This window comes from Natrix helvetica (genome assembly GCF_964273705.1).
Source record: "Natrix helvetica genome assembly, chromosome: 1".
Taxonomy (NCBI): domain Eukaryota; kingdom Metazoa; phylum Chordata; class Lepidosauria; order Squamata; family Natricidae; genus Natrix; species Natrix helvetica.
In genome coordinates this window covers 193,256,757-193,281,267 of record NC_138548.1, presented here as the reverse complement: position 1 = coordinate 193,281,267, position 24,511 = coordinate 193,256,757, and the positions used below count along the sequence as shown (strand labels likewise).

The following is a 24,511-nucleotide window of genomic DNA, read 5'->3' as shown; positions in this document are numbered from 1 at the left end:
AAAAGAAAGGGGTACGGAGAGAGAAAACATTGAGAGAGAACTTGCAAAATGTGAAAGTACTGGGTTTATTAGGTTTGAAACTAATAGTGCTTCAAAATCTTTGCATGGTTTTTTCTTGCATTTCTCAGTTTTATTTTCTATTTTAAGTTGCATTCATTCTTTTGGTTTTGCAGGCAGTGATATGGTAGTGACTGAGCAAGGCGGCATTCATATTGTGACATCTCCCTATCAGATCTACTTCACAAAAACCCCCAAATATTTCAAGCCAGGAATGCCATATGAACTGACGGTAATAGAAATTAAAGTCTCCTGTTTCGTCAAAAAACCACCTTAGCAATATCTTCCTCCACTTTATTGGGCTTCTGAAGAGCTGTCTAGACTTGGTTGTTCAAGATGCATGTGGAGGCTTCAGCTTACCTCGGGGTTGACTCTGCCTCTGTAAATTGATTGATTGATTGGTATTTGCATATTGGATGTTTTGCTGTAATGTGTCCACATAGAACTTACAGTATAAATTACAAAAAAGCTTTAGTAAATCAATTTCTAAGCGGCCTGGAGTCACTGAGTGACCTGGGCAGCCATATAAATCTTTTTAATAAATAATAGTTGAATGATTTAGATTCAGAGGAAGCTGCCATGTTCCATGCTAAATCACCTCTTCTGGATTGTTTTAGGTGTACGTTACCAACCCCGATGGCTCACCAGCTGCCAATGTACCAGTGATATCAGAGGACATTCGTTCTGAGGGAACCACTTTGAGCGATGGGACTGCTAAGCTCATCCTGAACACACAACTGAGCATTCAAAGCCTACCGATCACTGTAAGTCACTCTGACTTTCTGTTCAAACCCATTCAGTGTGCTGATGAGAGAGGGAATGTCGTGAGGAGGCAGATTCCCAGGAGGGAGAGGGACATTGCAGAGGAGTAAGTGGCAACTCAGTCCGGATGCTTTGTGTGAGAGAAATTGGGTGAATACAGCCGCTCCCTAATAGTTCTCAGAGTATATTGTAGATACAGATAGTAGACTCCTCGGTCTGACAAGATTTTGTCTGTAGGTTTGAAAGCAATAGAGGACTCAACTTGGGAAAAGTGTATTTCTTGCTTTTGGGCCTGACATCTATGTTGGAACATGGGGCCATCACAGTCTGATGTGCAAATTGTGTACCACCCAATAGAATGACCTGAAGAGAAGGTTGTCAGTTACCGGTTACAAAGAAAGCGAAGGAGATACAGTGTCAGTGACATAAACTCACCCGCTTTGCCCCTACACAGTCAGACTCTGAGAGCAGAGACAGAACCAGCAGGCCTATGCATTGTGGAATTCTGCACAACGGCATCTTGGATGCCAGCAGCAGCTCTGCTGTGGCTCAAGAGGGAACAAGTGATGAAATATGTTGGCTGTGCTGCAAACTCTGTTTGTATGCACTTTTGCAAGACAATCCACACAACTATGACAGGCAAAGAAAGAAATATATGCTGTGAAGCCCCTATGCACATTGTGTCACCAGAGAGTCATCTTAGCTAGGAATGGAGACAATTACATTATGTATGTCTGTTTAGAGTAAGGGAGATCATTGTATATAGGTTGATATCTGTATATTAGGGTCTATTGCTGTTGAGTTGAGTGTAATATAATGAGAGTCTTTCTTCATCTTTTTTTCTTTTTACAAAGATTACTTGTAAAAGTCAGCTGATCATGGTATATTGTGTGGTCTGGTAAGATCTATAAAAAGAAAGGAAGGTGGGGAAATAAATGGCCTCGGGCAGCTCCTAATGCCCTGGGTAAAGTTTGTTTTTTAAGGGAAAACAAATAGAAAATATACCCTGTGGATAAATGCCCCTGAAAATAAAGTGATTTCTTCTCTTTTCTCAGTATTTCTCAGTATTAAGAAGTAGTGATACTCTTTCAGAGGAACAGTGATTCTTGCAAGTCCCTGATTTGGTTTGGCATTAAATATCCCATTTGTTCTTTGTAGCCAGTTCATCATCCTATCTGATCCTCAGGCTGCAACTCACTTTGCAATTGTTTTATTCAATAGCTATGCCCACTCCCCAAATCCCAAATACAATATACAATTTGCTACACTCATAGTAACACAGAGCTCTTTTTTATCCTAAAGATGCAGATCAAATAACAGGATCTCAGATATTTTTTTTAATGAAAACAGGATGCTAGCCAAGTCCATTCTAGCCATTACTGTATTCTTTCAGCAGTCTGCATGTGGACATCACTCAATGCCAGCCTTAAAAGGAGTCACAGTTGCTTCCTAATTAGGTTACTGCTTCATATTTACCCTGTCTAGGTTAGAACCAACCATGGAGACCTCCCAAGAGAACGCCAGGCAACAAGGTCCATGACAGCCACAGCCTACCAAACCCATGGAGGATCTGGAAACTATCTTCATGTAGCCATTACATCTACAGAGATTAAGGCCGGAGATAACTTACCTATAAATTTCAATGTGAGGGGCAATCCAACTTCATTGAACCAGATCAAGTATTTCACATACCTTGTAAGTATTATAGACCTGGAGGAAATCCAAGGGCTGCATTTCAATTCATACTGGCTTCATCTATCATTTCTAACCTTTCCATTAATCAGTATTTGTTCACCCTCAGATATTGACTAAGGGGAAGATTTTCAAGGTTGGCAGGCAACCCAAGGGAGATGGGCAGAATCTGGTAACCATGACGCTGCGTATCACTCCAGATCTCATCCCTTCCTTCCGGTTTGTGGCTTACTACCAAGTGGGAAACAATGAAATTGTGGCTGACTCTGTCTGGGTGGATGTGAAGGATACCTGCATGGGAACGGTAAGTCAGCCTTCCCAGCAGCTTTCTTAGCAGTCATGGGAAGCACCTTATTATAGCTGCATCAGAACTGCATCAGAATTGGAGCATAAATCAGATGTGCTTATTTTAAAGCATTTAAATACAATTTAAATTGTATTTTCTGAAAACATTTATTTCAGTTCAGATAGAGAAAGCCAACTATTTTTCCTTGAATTGGCATTTTTCCTGTCTGTTAGATATTTGAGCTGTTCTTTGTTTTGTGTAAACAGTTAGTTGTGAAAGGAGCGTCTTCCAGAGACAATCGAATACAAAAGCCAGGAGATCCAATGAAAATCAAATTGGAAGGGGATCCAGGTGCTCGGGTCGGTCTTGTGGCTGTGGACAAAGCAGTATATGTTCTCAATGATAAATATAAGATTAGCCAAACTAAGGTAAGGCCAGAAACATCTTAAGCTACAAACAGCTTTCAAGGGTTTTCTGGCTTATAGTACAGAAGAAGAACATTTTTTTTCTTTGATGTGCACTAGATATGGGACACAATAGAAAAGAGTGACTTTGGCTGTACAGCTGGCAGCGGCCAGAACAATCTGGGTGTGTTTGAAGATGCTGGACTGACTCTGACAACTAGCACTAATCTCAACACCAAACAAAGATCAGGTATTTTGGGGATGGGTGTTAATGTCTGAGAGATGACAGAGGTTTTCCAATCAATTTAGAACCCAAGAGAATAGCATTTTCTCCATCAAATACTACTGGCGTCATATGGGAATCAACTCACAAGTCCCAAAGCAAATAGTCAAGGCTCACTGCAGAGTCACTTGGTTGAGATGGGCATTTTGCAAAAGAAAGAAAGAAAGAAAGAAAAAGAAAACATATTGTTATCAGTGTGCACTGGAGGATCTACCTCTAGAAAATAGTAGAAGAAACTCCAGCAGACGAAAAGATTCACTCATATCTATGCATTTCAGAAAGGAGGAAAAAATAATAAGAGTCATACATAAGCCTAAGTGATACATAATCATTCATAATCAACAAATCTCATGTTACTTCTCCACTTACTATGTTCCAGAAAGAATTATTGTATTACGGTAATAAAAGAAAAATATCAGTTCGGTTGCCATAGAAATCTTGGTCAGGCTTACTGTGAACTTAAAGATTGCCTTTTTCATGTGCCAATTAGCACACATTCCTTTAATGTTTCTCTTTTGCTAAAATGTCCCATTCCTCTAAGGATTTGTTTTCCTGGCACCTGAAAAGTATGTTTCAGCATCTCAAGCACAGAATATTGCCATTGGGGTCTTGAACTGCATGCAATGGTTCCAACATCTTCTACCAAATGTTACTCAAATCGTAGGACAAATTCCAGATCACTGTTTCTAAGGGTGGCTCTAGAGGAGAGAGTTATAGTGCAGGCATCCTACTTTATTCTTGTGGTTTTAGGAGGGGTCCACTCTAATCCTGCACTGGTATTTTCCTGCTTTTTCCTATCATTTTATTTCAAGGGTGGGGGGAGACTTCAGCAACACATGAAAAAGCTGGAGATGCTCCTTGGCCTTCAACTGTGAGCCCTTCAACTCAGACCCAATGAAGAGTTGAGCTATGCTTTCTACCTTACAGCTTCCCAGCACTAAAGTGACATTCCTATGAGCTGCTTTGGATCTATTTGATATAGATCTAATTCACACATGATTAAGGCTTCAGACTGCATTCCCAATCTATTTTAAACGGGAGAAAGTCCCACAGAAGGCACACCCTTGCTTCCTTACTGTAATCCAATTATAAAATTAATCTTCACAGGAATTATAGATGCTGAAAGTTATCTTCTTACTTTTAAGAATAATGGTGGTATCTCTTCTCCCCTGCCTCGTGCAGATGCAAAGTGTCCTCAGCCTGCCAAACGGAGGCGTCGCAGCTCTGTTTTGCTGCTTGACAGCAAGGCAAGCAAAGGTATGTGACAAATAATGAAGTTTCTGTTTACTCTGAGGTAAAAGAATAAAACTGCCGTCCATTTGCACTTATTGAATCAGTCAGGAAATGGACAAAGGAATGGAGGTTATCCCTCTTTCCCTTGTTTCTCAAGCAAAGGGGCAGAGGATTAATATTCTCTATGAGATAGGATCATTCTTAACTTATCAATAACTTTGGGTGCTTGAATTCTGAGTGCAGTGGGGGGAAGTACTTAGATGGCCCAATAGTTTACGCAGAAACAGAATATAGAACGTAACTGGTTCCAGCTAAAGTGATTACATTTGATAGACAAAATTTTTAAGCATTGTTTTTTGAGTGTTCTCGGATCGCAGCAATGATCAAGAATTGTTCTTGGTGAGGAGGAAGTAAGCAATGGCCAGTGAACTACACGCAGCCCCCAACCCATCTGTGGGGATGCCTGCATATCAACCTGGCAGTCCCAACTGAACAATCAAAGCTCTGCCCCTTTTATATGCATGGGGCTTCCACCATCCCCTTCCTAAAGACATCCATGCCCCAAAGCCTTTTTTGCAACTTATGAATCACCAGGACCACAAAATACAACAGCAGAACACCCAGAACTGATGTCCTTTGTTTCAGGAGAAAGCTAGGAAGAAATGTGTTTAAGCGTATAGTAAGCTTAAGTCATGGATTTAAGTCATTATGGATTTATAAATGTAACTTTAAAAATAAAACATTCAGAATGTTAAAAAAATCTGCCTCCCCTGTACTTGTAATTATTCGCTTTATTTTAAAAAATAATAAAGAATACAAAGTAAAATAAGAGAGATCCGAGAGAATACCGAGAGAGATCTGTAAACCTCCAGTGAAAGGGGCCAGAATTTAGTGGCCAAAGACATGTTCTGCATGGAGGTGTTGAACTGGAAGCCTTCAGAGAGCATTCCGTCCACAGAAGCCTTGGGGGTAAACCCTGAAAGCCTCCAGAAGTTCTCCTCTTATTATTACTTTTGCCTGTTATGCGAGGGGGAGAATAATTGTATTAAGTGTTTTTAATTTCAATTACATTGACATACAAACTAAGTGGAACGAATTGGATTTCTCCTTGGTCTGCCCAGTAGTTTTTAGGAGCGCCCCCCTCTCCCCGCATGCCATTCAAAGGCCAAGGGGAGCTCCGAGCCTGGAAGAGGTTGCCCAGGATCAGTGCAAAACAACTAGCGCCATGAGAAGCTGGCCATGCCTCCCAGCTAGAAATGAATTGGCAGCTGGACTGGGGCCATTATCTTCCTCAAGCACACCCCAATCCCTTCCCCTGCCCAAACAACCGAAACAAGGCGCATACTCAGGAAATGTCATTTGGACTCCTCCGTATGCAAGGTTGCAGGATGGCTTGGTTGGAAAAAAGGGGGGAAACTAAAGAAAAGCCCATGTTTTTTTCTAGGAGCTAGGGATGGCTTACTTAAGCCTCCTGGTAGAATATGGCACCTAGAATGCTCCATTTAAGGGATAGAGATACAGTGCGACATCTGAATGATTTTCAAAAACAGAAGATAAGTTTGAATGTTCTGGCAAAAGTGTAGATGCAGTAATAAGCCATAAATCTTATGAAAATGACAGTCCCTAGTAACTACAGTAGTGAAAAGTCAAAGGATGTTCAGTTGTTCCTAGCAGCTCTCTGGGACAAGATAAACAACCAACTCCTTTGAATATTTTATTTAGATATTCATTGTCCCTTGTTTCCCTTTATACCTATGACTATGAGAAATAGGATTGTCTAATGTTTCACAATTTTTGTATATTTTAGGGGCGCAGTTTCAGGATCAAGACCTGCGCAAATGTTGTGAAGATGGCATGCATGAGAACCCCATGGGGTACAGTTGTGAAAAGCGTGCAAAATACATCCAGGAGGGAGATGCTTGTAAAGCCGCCTTCCTTGAATGCTGTAACTACATCAAAGGGATCAGAGATGAAAACATACGGGAGAACGAGTTGCTTCTGGCAAGAAGTAAGTAGCAGGTTCTGGGTTTATTGAAAGAAGGGAACATTTAATTCACCAATACCTGGAAAACGTGGCAACCTTTTGGTTCAGCTAAAGCAACTTTTGGAGAGGTCTCAGCGGTTGAAGAAAGCTTTCAGTGAGAAATGATTTTGAGGGCTAGTTGAGTGAAAGTGGTGGCAGTACAGATCTATCTTTGGTGGTAGTTTAATGGTAGACGGTTTCAATTTTATTCTAGAACAATGAACAATGAACTATAAATTAAAACCTTGATTTAAAAAAATTGGGTTTGAAAATGATTTTTAAAAAATGCTGAGGTAAAAAAGGTCAAGATGGCAACCATAGCAGGGTGGTTGAAACTCTGCCTTTGTTCTATGTGAAAATGTGCGTAAACACTCCTGAAGAAAAGAGGAGAAATAAGAATTGTGTCAATATTGTTATAGACTTACACTTTGAGGTAGTTACAAGATAGGGTGAGGATTAGAAACACTTATTACCTTGATTTTTCTTTAGCTAATTGATAGATAATTGTTTTTCTAGTTTTGGCTTTCTCTGTCTGACTGAAAATTCATTATTTCTTAATTTCATTTTATGTCTACATGTTAATCTAATAGAGAATATAAAATAAGGATGGAAGAAATACAGTAGGTGGCTATGGAAACAATGATTAATTCTCATCCTGTCCTTGCTACTACATCTAATACTGTATGTGATGGAAGCAGTCCCTGTTGCCCTGCAGAGTGCCTCATTCTGAATAGCTTGAGTTTTGAAGAAGGAAATGTTGCACCATTGTGCCACTTTGCATGTTCAGTACTTTCTGGTAGAATAGCAAGCAAGGGAAAGTATACTTTGATTAACCAAAATGCAGAAATACCTACTATTTTGCTATTTTTGAAAATAACTATCTAGTTAACTGTGGCTTATTTAATAAAATATTGTTAAAAACAGTACCTTATACCAACTTGCTTTCTATTTTCCAGGTGATTTTGAAGATGAATTCTTTAGCGATGACAACATCATCTCAAGGTCTGATTTTCCTGAGAGCTGGTTGTGGCTAACAGAGAACCTGAATGCACCACCTAACAGTCAAGGGTATTGGAGTTCTTCTGTTTATATTAGCCCATTTTTCAGTTGAAAGGAAAATCTAATGATTTCAAAATTTATGCGGGGATGGGGAAGATGGTGTCTCTTCCAAGAGGAAAGGATCAGAAAAGATTCTGCATGAAACCCGGGGTTTATTTTTCACCTCCTTTAGAAGAGAAAAGCTACTTGTTAATCACTGTTTATTATGGCCAATGACCAGAATTCCATTTTGAAAAGGTAGAAATGATGATTAATTGCAATTAATAACAGAATAACCGAGTTGGAAGGACGTTGGAGGTCTTCTAGTCCAATCCCCAGCTTAGGCAGGAAACCCTACACCATTTCAGACAAATAGTTATCCAATATCTTCTTAAAAACTTCCAGTGTTGGGGCATTCACAACTTCTGGAGGCAAGTTGTTCCACTGATTAATTGTTCTAACTGTCAGGAAATTTCTCCTTAGTTCTAGGTTGCTTCTCTCCTTGATTAGTTTTCATCCATTGCTTCTTGTCCTACCCTCCAGTGCTTTGGAGAATAGCTTGACTCCCTCTTTTTTGTGGCAAGCCCTGAGATATTGGAACACTGCTATCATGTCTCCCCTGGTCCTTCTTTTCATTAACTAGACAAAAACCCAGTTCCTGCAACCGTTTTTCATATGTTTTAGCCTCCAGTCCCCTAATCATCTTTGTTCTTCTTCTCTGCACTCTTTCTAGAGTCTCAACATCTTTTTTACATTGTTAACATGTACATTTTTTTTACATTTAGTTTTTTGAGAATATTTAGTTTTAACATCTCGCTGGTTCAAAAATGCTTTTAAAAAAGACATCTTTAAGGAGGGCTGATAAATTTAATTGCCTTTCTGCATTCATAATTGATTGTTTAAGGCTTGATACACCAGGCTTAAACTTGCATCATCCTGTGAAAAGTCATGAATTTTGAAAAATTAATCTTAGCCAAGTTGATCCAGAGTTATCAGCCAAGATCAAAGGACCTAGATCCTTTGGGGGAAAAAATAGTTTCAGCCAAGTAGAGATGTACGTTGGCATATGCTGTTTTCTGCTTCTCACACCACTTCACACTGAAGGACCCCATTAGCAGCAATAATGCATCTTTCCTATTGGGTTCTGCTATATGGAGCACAGTTGAAGGACTAGGAAATGGTAGTTGTGGAGAAAGCTGCTTTTCAGTTCTTGCCGCTTGGACTAGACTGGTTTGTTGTGCTTCGTCTCCCATCACAGGGCAACTTTGGAAGCTATCAGTAGACTCTTGAAGGAAATGCAGATAAATGTGACAGTGAGTCACCGTGAAATTGATTTCAAAGTTAGGAATAGGTAGTTGTTGATTATTTATCCAGCAGCAATTAAATTGCATTGTCATATATGTTTCCCATATTACTGTTTATTGCTTTCAAAATGAGTATTTTATTATGAAACCCCACTATTGCAAACTTAGAATTTAATGGGGGAAATAGCTGATTACAACTTCCATTTGGAACTTGTTTGTATTTCCCATTGATTCTTGGATCCTTTTGGAAGGAAGGAAGCTGTATAATTAGTAGCTGTAGCAGTTGTCTACCTGACATGAGCTTCCAAGTACATACTATAATAGCTCTTCATAGTAATGATGCAACACAGTGGTTCTCAGCCTTTTCTTCACCGTGACCCCCTTTAAATACCTTTTGTGGCCACAGATCATGTCCACAAACCCACAATATGTAACTCAATATTTAAATCATAACATTTCTTCAAGCCTTTGTGGACCTCCTGTGATGACATTCTGACCCCCCCTCCTTGCCGGGAGTCTGCAGACCACAGGTGAGAACCACTGACATAACACATTTCATTTTGTCTCTAGGATTTCAAGCAAGACACTGTCTTTTTATCTGAGGGATTCCATCACAACCTGGGAGGTGCTGGCTGTGAGCATTTCACCCACCAAAGGTAAAGAATTATGAACGATGGAGCTAAAGTTGGCAGGTGTAAAAAGCACCTAAGAATTAAAGTAGAATTAATGTGTTTGTTTTGGGGGGGGCCTTTGCCATTGGCTTTCCTTGCAGGGATCTGTGTGGCTGAACCTTATGAAATAACAGTCATGAAAGACTTCTTCATTGATCTGCGAGTGCCGTATTCAGTAGTGAAGAACGAGCAGGTGGAGATTCGAGCTGTTCTGTACAACTATGCTGATAATGATATTTATGTAAGTTTTGGGACTGACAAGAGTGTGGGTTTAAAAATTAGGAAATGTGCATGACTTCTGTTGCTATCAGTTCTTTGACAGGCAAACTTTATGTATTTCCAACTTTAAGCCACAGCATTTTCTGACTAATAATAAAGTGCCAGTGATGGAGGCAATGGTGGACACCTTTGGCTAAGGCTCTTTGGACCAGAAATGCTTAAGTTTTTTGTTGTTAGGACCCCTTCCAGAAGTGGGTTCTATGCCCGCTTGCTGGGTGGGCATAGCCATGGTGGGCATGGCCTACTCAGCCTCAACCTGCAGCATGGGAGGGAGGGGTTTTCTCCCTCCCCAGGCTCCAGAGGTTTTTTTTCGAGCCTCCGGGAGGGTGAAAATGGCCTCCCCCGGGCTCCAGAGGCTGGAAATGGACCTGTTTTTGGACTTCTGGTACTTCTGGTAGGCCCATTTTTCGCTCTCCCCAGGTTCCGGAGGCTTTCCCTGAGCCTCCAGTAGGATGAAAAAGGCTTCCCCTGGGCTCCAGAGGCCCTCCGGAGGCTGGAAATGGGCCCTCCAAGAGCCTTCACGTGGGCCCAGTACTTACCTGGCATGATGAAAGGGCCACGTGGAGACTCTTGGGAGGGCAGGATGGGGTGGGCGGGGCAGCCAGTCCTTGCAACAATCAGCAAACCAGAGGCAAAATCAACATCCAATTCACCCAAATTTGTGCGAACTGGCTGAATCCCATCCCTGACCCCTTCCTACTTTTGAACATTATGGAGGGCTCCCAAAGAGCTTTTATTTCTATGGGCAATATTTATTAATCTTTATTATATTAAAATTAAAATTTATGCATTTGTAGAATATGTATTTATTGAATAATATAAAAACAATAATATTTAATTCATATTAACCAATAGAATATTTTTCATGACAAAAAAACATAATAATGAGAAGAGTAACATTCTTTTAAATGTTTGCAAATACCTTTACTGCCTGGCAAGTAATTCTGATATTGTGAGGCCTTGTCAGGGTTTTAAAGGACCCCTCCTCAGATCACAGTTTAAGAAATGCTGGTTTAGATCATCATCTCTGCTCCATTTGTTTTTTAGTGCACTTATGGGGCTTAGGTATTTGTGTGGCCTTATTTGCATACATACTTAATTATTCACACAGTCCTATTTTCTACCAGTCTATGATGAAGGGACGGGAAGGATAAATTGCATCATATGATGTGTGTGTATGTGTGCTCTGTGTGTACCCCTCTTCCGTCCTTTCTTCCATGTATCACAATGATTTGCTGGTGCAAGAATATATTTGCTGGGGAATGTGTTTGTGTCATTTGTGGGAAGGCTGGATTTTAAATGATTCTTATGGCCAAAACTGCCTTGTGGCTCATCTGCTTTTTTCCATCTCCACTAGGTGCGAGTGGAATTATTATACAACCCAGCCTTCTGCAGTGCTTCCACAGAAGGACAAAGATACCGAGAGCAGTTCACAATTAAAGCTCTGTCCTCCAGGGCAGTACCATTTGTGATAGTCCCATTACAGCAAGGATTGCATGATATTGAGGTCAAAGCAAGTGTCCGGGGAGTGTTGGCATCAGATGGTGTGAGGAAGAAATTGAAAGTTGTAGTAAGTAAAAAGTGGGGTTACATTTTGGTTCTTGGAAAAAAGAGGCAATAACCAGAGATCGCTGCAGATAAAGACTTTACCATGGCTTTATTAATTAATTCCCCCCTTGCAAGAAAAAGGCTTTTTAGTCTCAAAACGTAACTTGTAACAACACAAAATGGCATATCTACCATGGTGGTTAAAATGGTCTAGTCTGTTATTCATCTTGGACTGTATAGTTGTTCTGATTGTCTTTTGACAATCTTCCCATAGCAAAATTTGGTTGGTTTGAAAATGGCAGAATGGGGGCAGAGCTGACTGCTTGGTGAGTTACTCCCCCAGCTGCAATTAAAAACAAATCCCTGCCACATAAAACAATTACACTTTATACTGTAGTGGTGTGATTTGGTGGGTGGGAGGATGGGTATGAGACATGACCAAGCAGCTAAAATTGTCCACAACAACAGCAATGTGCTGCTCTTGTGCAACAAAAGTCACATCAGCATTGCAACATTTTAAAGACTGGCAATGCTTTTATCATCTAAACTTCCATCGGATATGTGGAATGTCACTCTGAGAAGCAGGCTACACAGACAACATACAGCAGCTGTTATTGGGGAAGAAGAAAGCATGGGAGACAGTACAGTAAGGATAAGTAAGAACATTCTTGTCCCCCCTCTCCCCATAATCTTCAATAAGGAAGCTTAGGGCTTCCGGGATATTCAGCTACAGGAGGGGGCAAGGATCCATTAAGAGCTGATGGTAGACGGGTGAATAAATAAAAATTAATCCTTAATAGAGGACCATGCTGATTTGGCTATTAAGAAAATATGAGGCTGACCTAAGTCTTTTCTTATTGAGCATCCAAGCACCAATTCTATACTGAATATTTTACTACATTTCTAAGAGATTCTACAGGGGACTATTTGCATTTTGTTATTGCTCTTTTGAAGTACTTCTTGCTGTCAAGCATGATATTTTTATTTGCAATGAGGCTCCCGTAAGAGATTATTCTGGTGTCTTTTTCTGTAACAGCCTGAAGGGGAACGGAAAGAGATTATGACTGTTATTGAACTGGACCCAAGTGCAAAAGGAGTTGGTGAGTAACTCTAATTCTTACTCATTAATTCCCATTATACCTTTTACTAAGTCCTGGGAATGGCAAAGTCCTTTCACCCACATGCTTTATTGGTTCCAAGGAAAGGAGAGGCTCTTTTTACCACGACAGTTTAAAATAAAAGTTATTTTACTTTGCAAAAGTTATGTGCTTACAGACAATTCTATTCCTTCCTATTAAGTGCCTATTAAGATAACTCTGTTTAATTCCCTTTACAATTGATTATTAGAAACAATGTCAAAGAGGTACCTAATGTACAATGTAAATTCTTTCTTTTCCTGTAATTTTCCTCATTTTCTTTTTCATTTTTGAGGTGGAACCCAGGAACAAACGGTCAAAGCCAATAAATTAGATGACAAAGTGCCTGACACAGAAATTGAAACCAAGATTTCTATCCAAGGTAAGAGGTAGTTATTTGAAACCCAGGTTCCTACATCTGTTAAATATAGAAGATGAAATAGTCACCACCCCAATTTTGCTACCATCTACTGGTGCTGTAGATGGACTCCTTGATAGAACAACATCTCCCTTTTTTCTGTTCCTGAGTAAGTAGAAATGTAGATCAGAGCCTTTCTTATTGGATCCACAGATACAATGGATTTGTCCCACTTCCAACATTCAACCTTATTACTTTGGCCTATTTGGTGAAATCAAAGTGGGTGTGCTCCAGATCCTAATGTTTAAACAGCGTAATCTTATGGGACCTAGGAAGCCTTCCTTCTTTGCTCAGTGCCTGCCCTCTGAAATGCCATTCTCCCCCAGATCCCTACAGGTCTAACTCTAATGACATTCAAAAAGTCATTTTAAAAATTGGTGGTTTTCCTTGTGGAGTCCCTGTAAAAGTTTGGTTTTGTACTGGTATTGAGTTAGTGTCAGATCTGCCATCACACCACTTCAACCCTACTTCACTTTGATGGCAGCCTGCCATAAAGTATGGGGGGAGGGAACGACAAATGCAGGGAACGGGTATGACAGGAGTCAGATGTGCCAACCAAAGACACCAGTTAAATGATTCAAGGACATAGGCATGGGAACAGAATGTGAATGCCCATCAGAAGCGCCACCCTCAGACCTCTTACCAAAACAACTAATTTAAACTTTACTGGACACTACTAAGATGACCGGGGTGGTGGTGGTGGTGGACTGGGAGAGGGGAAAAGAAATGGCTATATGTGTGACTCCTCAGATCTGGCTTTTGCTACACTGTAACCACTTGGCTTTAGTAAAAGTATATCTTTCACTGCAAATGGAGTTGAGGGTCTTTCTTTCCTAAGTGCTGAAGCTAGGACAGGCCTGACAATCTTTTGGTCAGCTTTATTCTTTTCTACATATATATTGTTTCTTCTTTTTCACCATAAGTCTGGCGATCTTGAAACTGAAATAAATAAGTTAGTTAATAAACCTTCTAATTAGTCCTGGAACCTAATTACTCTATGCTCAATGCTCTAAAGGAAGGGTTAGTGGAGTTAGAAGCAAGATTAGACTAATCATTTGCCCTAAAGATATTGAAGCTTAAAGAAAGTTCACAAACTACCCGGTTTCTAACGTGCTTGGTAATTTTTTTCACATTCAGGTGACCGTGTGGCTCAGATGATTGAAAACTCAATTGATGGCAGTAAACTCAGGCATCTCATTATCACTCCTTCTGGCTGTGGGGAGCAAAATATGATCACCATGACTCCATCGGTTATTGCCACCTACTACTTGGATTCAACAGGGCAGTGGGAGGCTTTTGGCGTGGATCGCAGGACTGAAGCTGTCAAACAGATCATGACTGGTAAGGCAAATTGTCTCCAGGCTTGTTTTCCTCAGGGGATGGAAATGTGAGATTCATTAAACCCACAGAAGTCAAAAAGCCAAATGTTCTTAAATGTATGGTGGGATTCTTTGTTGTTGCTGTTGCTGTTGTTGTTCTTTCACAAGATAGTTTTTTGCTAGCTTAGCTAAGGATAGAACTTCTTTAGTCTGGAGTGATCATAGTAACTGCTGAGAAATATTTAAATATGGACTGATGGAATTATCACAATATTCTATAAAAGGAAAGACATTTTTATCTCTTGTGGTGAGTTTGGAAGTATTGTTCTGCTATCAAATTCTGGTTTACAGGACAGCAGTCTTCAACTCCTATTGTTGTTGTTGTTGTTGTTGCTGCTGCTGTTGCTGCTTTCAGAATTTCATCTGAAGAGTGGGGTGGTTTTACACTGAGACCAGAACAAAAATCGAAACAATTGTGCAAAGGAAAAGCAGCTCCAATGAGGCTCACAGCAAAGAAAGAAGAGTGCAAAACTGTTTTGGATGCCAGTCTGGATGCAAGTGTGATTTTGTATGGCTGGAGCTAAATGTCATAGCTCTTTCTATCTTGTTCCTTTTCAGGTTACACCCAGCAGATGGTGTACAAGAAAGCAGACCATTCCTATGCAGCATTTACAGACCGTCCAGCTAGTACTTGGTATGGACAAAAATATAGCCATTACTTTAAGATCATGGAAAGGCTTTCCTCTAACTTCCTCTATAAATGTTCACATATTTTCATTTTCTAACTTCTGTTTCAGCATCTAATTCTCTGTCTTTGTATTTTTTTATTTTTGCTTTCTTCATTCCTTTCTACCTACTTTTCCCTTCTTCCTAGTAGCTACTTTCTAGGCCGTGCTTCAATCAAAATCCTTTCAGCTTTCAGACAAAATACTCTTTTCTGATAATGGCTTACCCATATAATATGTCTCCCTCCTGTCTTCTCATGTTTAACATTTAGTATCAAACAGTTCTATTGTTTTTTCCCATTAAAATAACAATAAGTATGTCCTGCTTCAAGATAGTAGAAGACTTGAAACACTGATTCCATGAGATTGAGTTGTTGTTGCTGTTAATACTAGATATTTTCCCTCTTTGGTTAGTTTAAGGTGATGAACATATTTTATATTCTTGCCTTGTATTTCCCCCACAACAGTAGCTCTGTGAGGTGAATTGGGTTGATGGAGGCCCAAAGTCACCCAGCTGGCTTTCATGCCTAAGAGAGGCCTAGAACACTACAATCTCCTGCTCTCTAGGCCAGGACCTTCACCACTACTGCAAAACAGCCCCCTGAAAAGATAGTTATCCTGCTTCAGTGGGGAGATGTCCTGGAAGTACTCAGTTCCACTGATTATTACTAACACATATGGAGCAAATGTTAAGAATTCATCTTTGATAGTTACAAGAACCGAAATAAATAATTCTCATTCTCTTAACCCTTAGCCTGGATTTTTTTTACAGATGAGGAGGACAACTCATTTTAATCTTGATTATTTCCCATTAACGCATGGACAGCCTCTGCTCATGTTGTATCGTAATATAGTGATGTGGTGACTCTGGACAAACCACTTTTCCCCTCTTTCTCCTAGGTATCAGCAACCTAGTCATATTTGGCTTACAAAAGCAAGCAAGCAACTACTTATATTAAGTTCTTCATTGGAATGGTTAGTTAATGCATTATCTTCTTTACAGGCTAACAGCATATGTTGTAAAAGTCTTTGCCATGGCTACCAACATTGCAAAAGACATTAGCCATGAAATCATTTGTGGAGGTGTGAAGTGGCTGATTCTGAACAGGCAACAACCAGATGGAGTGTTCAAAGAAAATGCCCCTGTAATCCATGGAGAAATGCTGGTATGGTCTCCTCCCTTCCTCCCTCCCTCCCTCCCTCCCTCTTTGATTTAAATAAATCCAGAGGTTTCCAAGTTCTTAACAAAAAACCCAAACTGGGTATTAAAAAAAAGATTTTACTGTGCAAGGGGTTTGTTGCTAGCTTTTTCTCTAATGATATTGGCCAGCTGTACAGGAATTCAGGCAGGATATATACCATTATTTTATTATTATTATTGTTTGTTGCACAGTCAGCCAGATGTTCAAACTGGATGGTATCATCATCATCATCATCATCATCTTCATCATCATCATCATCATCAAAGATTTAATCTTCAATTCGATTCACAGTCTGGAACTAGTAAAAACTTAATAGTTCAAGGCATTTGATAAGGTAGACCATAACCTACTACTAGATAAAGTAGAAGAATGTGGGTTGGACAACATCACCAACAGATGGATTTGTAACTGGCTGACCAACCGCACTCAACGTGTAGTCCTCAATGAAACTGCATCTACATGGAAGGAAATATGCAGTGGAGTACCCCAAGGTTCTGTTTTGGGCCCTGTACAACATCTTCATCAATGATTTGGATTAGGGAATAAATGGGGAACTCATCAAATTTGCAGATGACACCAAGCTGGCAGGAATAGCCAACACTCCAGAAGATAGGCTAAAGATACAAAAGGATCTTGACAAACTTGAACATTGGGCACTATCTAATAAAATGAAATTCAATGGTGAAAAGAGTAAGGTTCTACATTTAGGCAACAAAAACAAAATGCACAGGTACAGTATAGGTGGTACCTTGCTCAACAGTAGTAACTGTGAAAGGGATCTTGGAGTCCTAGTGGACAACCATTTAAATATGAGCCAGCATGTGCAGCAGCTGCCAAAAAAGCCAACACAGTTCTAGGCTGCATCAACAGAGGGATAGAATCAAGATCATGTGAAGTGTTAATATCACTTTATAATGCGTTGGTAAGGCATACTTGGAAAACTGCATTCAGTTTTGGTCACCATGATGTAGAAAAATGTGGAGACTCTAGAAAGAGTGCAGAGAAGAGCAACAAAGATGATTAGGGGACCGGAGACTAAAACATATGAAGAACGGTTGCAGAAACTCCCCTTTCTTCATCTATATTTTGAAGTCTGAGATAAAGTTCGAATTCGTCGATCTCTCCTTTCAGTAATTCACACATATCATTTCCCTCCACTCTCGGTTTGCTCTCAATGTCAACAATTTTCTTATCACTCTGTTCATATTTCTCTGCAGTTTTTTGAACTCTGTCCTCAAATTTCATTGTTGTTTTGTAAATATTCTCAACTCTTCCCTCCACTCTTTCTATGTTTTGTTCTATAATTTCAAATCTCTTGCCAATTCTCTCTGTGATTATTAGAACTTTTTGAATATCTAACATAATTATTTGCAATGTTAATCCCTTGTCTTCTTCATGTTGCACCATTTTCCCAGGTTGTAAACACTGCCACTAAACCATCCAAGGCTTATTGCTAAATTTCAAACAAATTCACTATGATCTTTCAAGTCCAGGCTTTCTCTTTACTCCAGTCCAGCTACTGATAATACTCCAAAAGAGCACCTGTATAAATAAATCATGCTCTTCCCACTGTTCCTTTCAATAAACCAAGTCAAGGACTTTGGGATATGAAATATAAAGTGTTTCCAGCAGAAGCAGGATGAAGGGCAAAAAGGGTAGCCTTGGTAAGATTTGGCTTACTGAGAAAATAAAGCTCTGTGTTCTGCACACCCTCTTGCTTGCTTCCCCCTCCTGCCTGGTTCTCCTACCGCCTGCCTGTGATGAGTTATCTCTGTAGTGAGTTGATCATGTGGACTTGTCCTGCGGCAACTTGGTGGCAGCAAATTGGCAAAGGGGAGTTGGCGGTGACAAGCTGGCTGTGGGTGCTAGCCATAGCAAGTTGTCCAATTTTGCTCTTTGCCTGCCCTCTGGTCCTCTTTAGACAAAGTGCTGCAATTCTGGCATATATAGAATTTTATTTTGTTTTTCTGAAGTAGCATCAACTGATCAGCTTCGGAGTATAAAGTCTTGAAATTGCCTAGGCCATGCGTGGCTGAAAGCAAATAATTGAAAGTTTCATTAAAATGACAAAATACTTGTTCTTCTGTAGACAGTCTGGCAGAAAATTCCTTTCACAGAGTTTGCTGCCCTTTGTTCTTTTTCTCCTCACAAAATGTTGTTAGGGTAGTTTATAGCTCCCATACGGATATACAAAGTTGAATGTTTTCTCAAATTCCAACTCTTCAACAACAATGCAAGTTGAATGGTGAAATGTAGATGGCAGTCAAGAGATACAAAAAATCCCTTAACTCTTTGCTGCTCCCCCATGGTACCCCCTATGAATAATGACAGAAAAGTGTTTATTTATTAGCATTAACTTTTATCTTTTTTTTGGTCTTTTCTTTTCTCCCCACTGCTTTCTTCTAGGGAGGAACTTTAGGTGCTGAACCAGAGGCATCTTTAACAGCATTCGTTTTGATTTCATTATTGGAATCCAGATCAATCTGCAAGGAACATATCAATGTATGTGACATTATAATGGGAAGTGGCATGAGGGGGCCAAAATATGAGCAAATCTGTAGGGTTTTTTTTTATCATAGTACTTCATTTTCCCACCTTCTTGACCCCAGGTTAGGTATTAGAAGCCTTCAGGATCTCAAAGTAGCCTAGCCGGCATTGCTGTGGTTTATACTTTATTCATTTCAAATCAAAGGAAACCAAAATAAATAATCAGTTCAATAAGGATACTTTAAAAAATACACATATACTTTCAAGCCAGCAAGGTATTTAGAACAGTTAATGATCTGTAAATATCAAAGAGCCTTTTCACTGCTGCAGTGTAATTTTTATCACCAGCATTCCTCAAAGGCACGTTTAGAAAGATCTGTGCAGAAAGGGTTTCTCCAAGTGGATCACACAGTATTGCAGGTTTTACAGACATTCTCTAGTGGAACCCCCATTTAAGACATTCCTAATGAATTCATCCTCTACATCTCTTCCTGCGCAAAAAACTTAAAATTGCACATATTATGACTAAACGTGCATTACTAGCATGTAAAACATACACGCAGGAAGAGGGCAGCACACATTCACTTTATTATTTATTGAACCCCACAAATAGGTGACTCTGGCCAGCTTACAACATAACCCTTACACCCCCCACTCCCCCATCCCCATGGCAGCAGCAGCACAATCAGATCAACCACTTGATCGGATTCATCTCCATTTGTGGTCCTCAGGCTCACTGACAAAGCCATGTTTTGGGGGGCCTTTCAGAAAAGCAACTGAGAGGGAACCAATCATACCTCATGGAAATGATGTTCCATAGAGATGCCTAAAATTGTCCTCCAAACATTCCTAATAGCTATTGTTCTACCTGAGGGTAGAACAAGAAGCAATGGGTGGAAACTAATCAAAGAGAGAAGCAACTTAGAACTGAGGAGACATTCCCTGACAGTTAGAACAATTAATCAGTGGAACAATTTACCACCAGAAGTTGTGAATGCTCCAACACTGGAAGTTTTAAAAAAGATATTGGATAACCATTTGTCTGAAGTGGTGTAGGGTTTCCTGCCTAGGCAGGGATTGGATTAGAAGACCTCCAAGGTCCCTTCTAACTCTGTTATTTTATTCTATTCTATTCTCTTTCCTCTGCTCTCACTTCTAGATTCTAAACAGCAGCATCAACAAGGCTGCAGATTATTTACTCAAAAAGTACGAGAAACTGCAAAGGCCTTACACTACAGCCCTCACAGCGTATGCTTTGGCTGCTGCAGACCGACTCAAGGATGACAGGGTACTCATGGCAGCATCAACAGGTAATATATATTTTAAATAGAAGAAACCAGGTGTGTTTGGGTTTTGAAAGATTAGCTTGGAACATGAAACACAATGGATAGATTTTTAGAAATGGCAGTGTCCAAAAATAACATCAAGAGCCATATGCAAGTGGCATCAGTTTGCTTCTAGCTGCCTGGTCAAGTAGAAAAAAATATGAGTAAAAATAGATGTAAAGATCTTTTTTTCCATAGGCTGCCAGTTGTTCATCCCAGCAGAAGGCTGAGGAAAGTTGTGGCAAACCATTTATTTATTTTTACCAGAAACATCTAAAGGACTGTTTCTATGTATTTCTACTCAGAGGCTAGTTCAGCTTCAGAAAATGTGTAGTTTTAATTTCCAAATTATTTACTGTAGGAGGAAAGCTCTGTTAGTTTAAAAAGCACACACTTTTTTGAGCTGCAGCTCATTTCATTAGATGCATGGAGTGGATAAATGGATTTAAAGAGCTGGAGTGAGAGAAGGGAGAGGGAGACAGGGTGATTATACAGATGACATTTGAGACATGCTTTGTTTTTGGTTTTTGGTTTATAATATAAATATTATATTATTTATAAATATATATTATTAAACCATCATTCAATGAAAAATAACTCTGGGCCATTCACTGCAATAATAAAAATGAAAACAACAGTAAAATGAACACTTGGCACTTCAACCAACATTCTCTGGTCCACTAAGAAGTAGAATCCCCTGGGTCCCCCCCTGCAGTGCTACTGCAGTGCCTGGGAGGAAAACCAAGTCTTTTCAGCTTTCCGAAAGGCTAGAAGGGTGTGGCCTGCCAGATGCCATGGGGTGAGCATTCTGCGGGGTGGGCACTGCTATGGAAAAGATACTCTTTCTAGGTCCTGCTAGATAGTGATATTTAAGGTAAGGGAGCTGGAGCAGGGCAACCCTACCATATCTGGTGGAATGGCAGATACCCTGTTTCCCTGAAAACAAGACCTCCCTGAATAATAAGCCCAATCAGGCTTTTGAGTGCATGCGCTAAAATAAGCCCACCCCCGAAAATAAGTCCTCCCCAAAAATATTGCAACACAGGCAGCAGCCATGAGGTGACCACGCTCGCCGCCTCCAGCACCTCAAAAATAATAAGACTTCCCCGAAAATAAGGCCAAGTGCTTATTTCGGGGGTCAAAAGAAAATAAGACCCTGTATTATTTTCAGGGAAACACGGTACCTTTAGGGAGAGGCAGTCCTCCGAATAAATTGGTTGTATGCCATGTATGTTTTAAAGGTGATAATCATCACCTTGTATTGCATACAGAAAGAAAATGGACCCAGTGCAATTCCCATGGCAAAACAATATGGGCAAAGCACCTGAAACTGCAACACCACTGAATTCTGGAGCAGTTGTAACTTCTGGGTGACCTTCAAAGATAGAGCACATTGAGGTAGTCCAGCTGGGAAGTGACCTAGGCAGGAGTGACCATGAGCAAGGCCTCCCAATCCAGGAATGGGCACTATTGCTGCACAAGATGGATCGATGCAAAGTCACCTTCAAGGTAAGTAACCAATATTTTCATCTGTTTGGCTTAATTCTGTTTCTGTGCTGTTTTTTAGAAAGGAATCGTTGGGAAGAATATAACGCTCGCACCCACAACATTGAAGGCACTTCCTATGCCTTGTTGGCCCTGCTGAAAATGAAGAAATTTGAGGAGACCGATGCCGTAGTCAGATGGCTGACCGATCAGAACTATTATGGAGGAACATATGGACAAACCCAAGTGAGCTTTTGCTTTATTGTCAGATTTTAATCTGAGCTCTATTTTAAATTAGGCTGCTTAAAACAAAACAATAGTTTGAATTTTTGCATGTTTCTCCTAAGGAAGAGAAGGCAAAGTCAAGACACTATAACAGTCTTTTAATATTTGAAGTTCTGTCACAAGGAAGAGGCTGTGGATTTATTATCCATTGTTCCTAAGGATAAGACAAGAAACAGCGAATGGAAGCTTTACAGAGAAGCAGCTCCCCCCACTAAAAGAAAGGAAAAGAAAAAGAATAAGGAGTGTTTTTCTGACTGTACTTTGTATACTACTCAGCAGTTAGAACAAGGCATTGAATAAGTGCTATAGGGCTTGACTAACTCTGATAGACTGAAAGAAACCACAGGTTCCATTTTAGTCATCTGTAAGCTTTTTTTTAGCACATCCATAGGAGAAAACGTTTTGTGCTGAGAAAAGATCAGGGGGTATGCTTACATGGTGGTTGGATAGAAAATTGTTTACTTGTTTAGCAGGCAAGTGTGTGAATCTTTTGATGTGCAGGACAAAGAATAGTTTTTGAAAGGATTTTTTACATGAAGATTATCTAGGATTTATGTCCTTCATCCATACTGAAATTAAGGGAACCAAGGGAAATCTCATCCATAGACTTCCTATTGTCATAGATATTTTAGTTCTACAGATAAAAGGCTCTTTAAAGATGTATGTATGTGTATATAAGTCAACCCTCCACTGTTTGTTTACTCATTCAGTTTGTAGCCCATCTTCTCATTTATGATCAAATGGTCTAACAGACAATTGTACAAATTAGAAAGATAGTTTGGCTATTTATTGCAGCAAGCCCCATCACCATGTTCTTCCCTATGTGTCAAACATTTATTTCTCTGATAAAATACATCACTGGATTTTCAGTTCCTTTGTGAGACACTCCAAGACAAACAATCTTATTTTTTCCTTCTCCCATTCCAGGCAACAGTTGTGGGGTTTCAAGCTCTTGCTGAATATCAGATTCAGAAGCCTATCTATAATGAGTTAAATTTAGATATTGTTATTAAGCTGCCAGAACGAGAACTACCTCTAAACTACAGAATTGATATTAGCAATGCTGTTTTGGCCCGGACAGCAGAGGTACAGTATTTCAGCAAGTGTATTTATTACTCCTTTAATTGGAAATAATTATTTTGCAGTTTCAAGTTCAAATGCATCTTTTTTCAAGAACTGGGAAAAACTATACAGAATTTAAAGAAACAAGAAAGAAAACCCAAATCAGTTCTCCCTATTGGAATTGTGGCGGTTGGATATTAGCCCATGTTCAAGCATCAGATCAGGGGAGACTGGCTTAAGACTACTAGCTTATTTGTAAACATACAATGTAGCTTTAAATGACTTCCCTTTCCTCACACAAAGCTGCAAAAGGCTGTATTTAAGACAATATTGCAAAATTGTGTCTGTAATTCCAAGAACTATTCCTAGGAAAGAGATTTTAATGGCTCTGAGGGACTTTTGGAGCACTTCATAATACCTTCACTTAGTAAATGAAGATAAAATTAAAACAATCTATTGCTGTTTTCTATTTCTGAGAGGAAAATTTCTATTGTATTCAAGCTATCATCGTAATAAAAATTGGTGTCAGGTTTGTATTCCAAAGTTGCTGTTAAGTCCTTTACATTGTCAGATATTTGTGAAATTGCATCAGTGCTTTGATAATTTTCTACAAATAATTCCCCCTCTAAATTTTAAAAAAATATCATTTATATTATTTAATATCATTTATCAATATCATTTACATCTTTAGAAACTAGTGGGTCTAAAACTGAATAATTTTCTGTAGAGAATTTTCAAAAACCTTTCTAAAAATAAACTCAATTTTGCCCATCCTTTTACCTCCCTCTAATGGTCAAAGAATTTATTTATTTATTTATTTATTTATTTATTTATTTATTTATTTATTTATTTATTTATTTACTTACTTACTTACTTACTTACTTACTTACTTACTTACTTACTTACTTAGTTACTTTTACTTACTTACTCACTTATTTATGTATTTATTTATTTATCCATCCATCCATCCATCCATCCATCCATCCATCCATCTATCCATTCCCTGGCCAATCAGAATTTATAAAGATTGGGGAATATCAGCCACCCACAACAAAGTTATCGAAAGCTACAGATTATTAAATAAAACCACCTCTAGGCTTCCTTATTTTAGCTTGTCTCCAACAACCGTCTTTCTTTTTGTTTAACAATAGTCTCAAAAATGGCACAAGTGCCTCAAAAAGGGGTAACAGGTTGTGACTAAAGATAATCTCTTTTAACTAATACAGATAAAATCCCTTAAATTGGTTAAGAAATGAAATGACTTATTCTCCATTTGAAAAATAAATTCCAAAACAGTTGCTTTAACAACAAATAAGTGATTGCAGGCCTGTCCCATCTCCCCCCAGCTGAATGGCTCACCAGCTCCTGAAACTATTTGCAGACCACTGCTGTATGGAGGGTCTTGTGGGGTAATTCTAGGACTCTCCCTGATCCAGGAGAGTCATATAAGCTAAATGAATGGCGATTCCTTCTGTTAGTAAGTTGAA

General features: G+C 39.4%; 1 protein-coding gene across 1 annotated transcript in view; it reads left to right on the top strand.

Annotated features, from left to right (window-relative positions):
- The window catches only part of C3 (complement C3), a 59,771-nt gene that overhangs the window by 21,001 nt on the left and 14,259 nt on the right, over nucleotides 1-24,511 (top strand). The window contains exons 10-30 of the mRNA XM_081946918.1: nucleotides 174-289; nucleotides 675-821; nucleotides 2,305-2,514; nucleotides 2,621-2,815; nucleotides 3,064-3,225; nucleotides 3,322-3,451; nucleotides 4,667-4,741; nucleotides 6,525-6,725; nucleotides 7,697-7,808; nucleotides 9,653-9,738; nucleotides 9,855-9,994; nucleotides 11,390-11,602; nucleotides 12,617-12,680; nucleotides 13,012-13,098; nucleotides 14,272-14,475; nucleotides 15,072-15,147; nucleotides 16,182-16,344; nucleotides 18,787-18,882; nucleotides 20,027-20,177; nucleotides 21,760-21,923; nucleotides 22,890-23,048. Of these exons, the coding sequence (XP_081803044.1) occupies nucleotides 174-289; nucleotides 675-821; nucleotides 2,305-2,514; nucleotides 2,621-2,815; nucleotides 3,064-3,225; nucleotides 3,322-3,451; nucleotides 4,667-4,741; nucleotides 6,525-6,725; nucleotides 7,697-7,808; nucleotides 9,653-9,738; nucleotides 9,855-9,994; nucleotides 11,390-11,602; nucleotides 12,617-12,680; nucleotides 13,012-13,098; nucleotides 14,272-14,475; nucleotides 15,072-15,147; nucleotides 16,182-16,344; nucleotides 18,787-18,882; nucleotides 20,027-20,177; nucleotides 21,760-21,923; nucleotides 22,890-23,048 (2,951 nt within the window). The remainder of the gene's footprint in view (nucleotides 1-173; nucleotides 290-674; nucleotides 822-2,304; nucleotides 2,515-2,620; nucleotides 2,816-3,063; nucleotides 3,226-3,321; nucleotides 3,452-4,666; nucleotides 4,742-6,524; nucleotides 6,726-7,696; nucleotides 7,809-9,652; nucleotides 9,739-9,854; nucleotides 9,995-11,389; nucleotides 11,603-12,616; nucleotides 12,681-13,011; nucleotides 13,099-14,271; nucleotides 14,476-15,071; nucleotides 15,148-16,181; nucleotides 16,345-18,786; nucleotides 18,883-20,026; nucleotides 20,178-21,759; nucleotides 21,924-22,889; nucleotides 23,049-24,511) is intronic.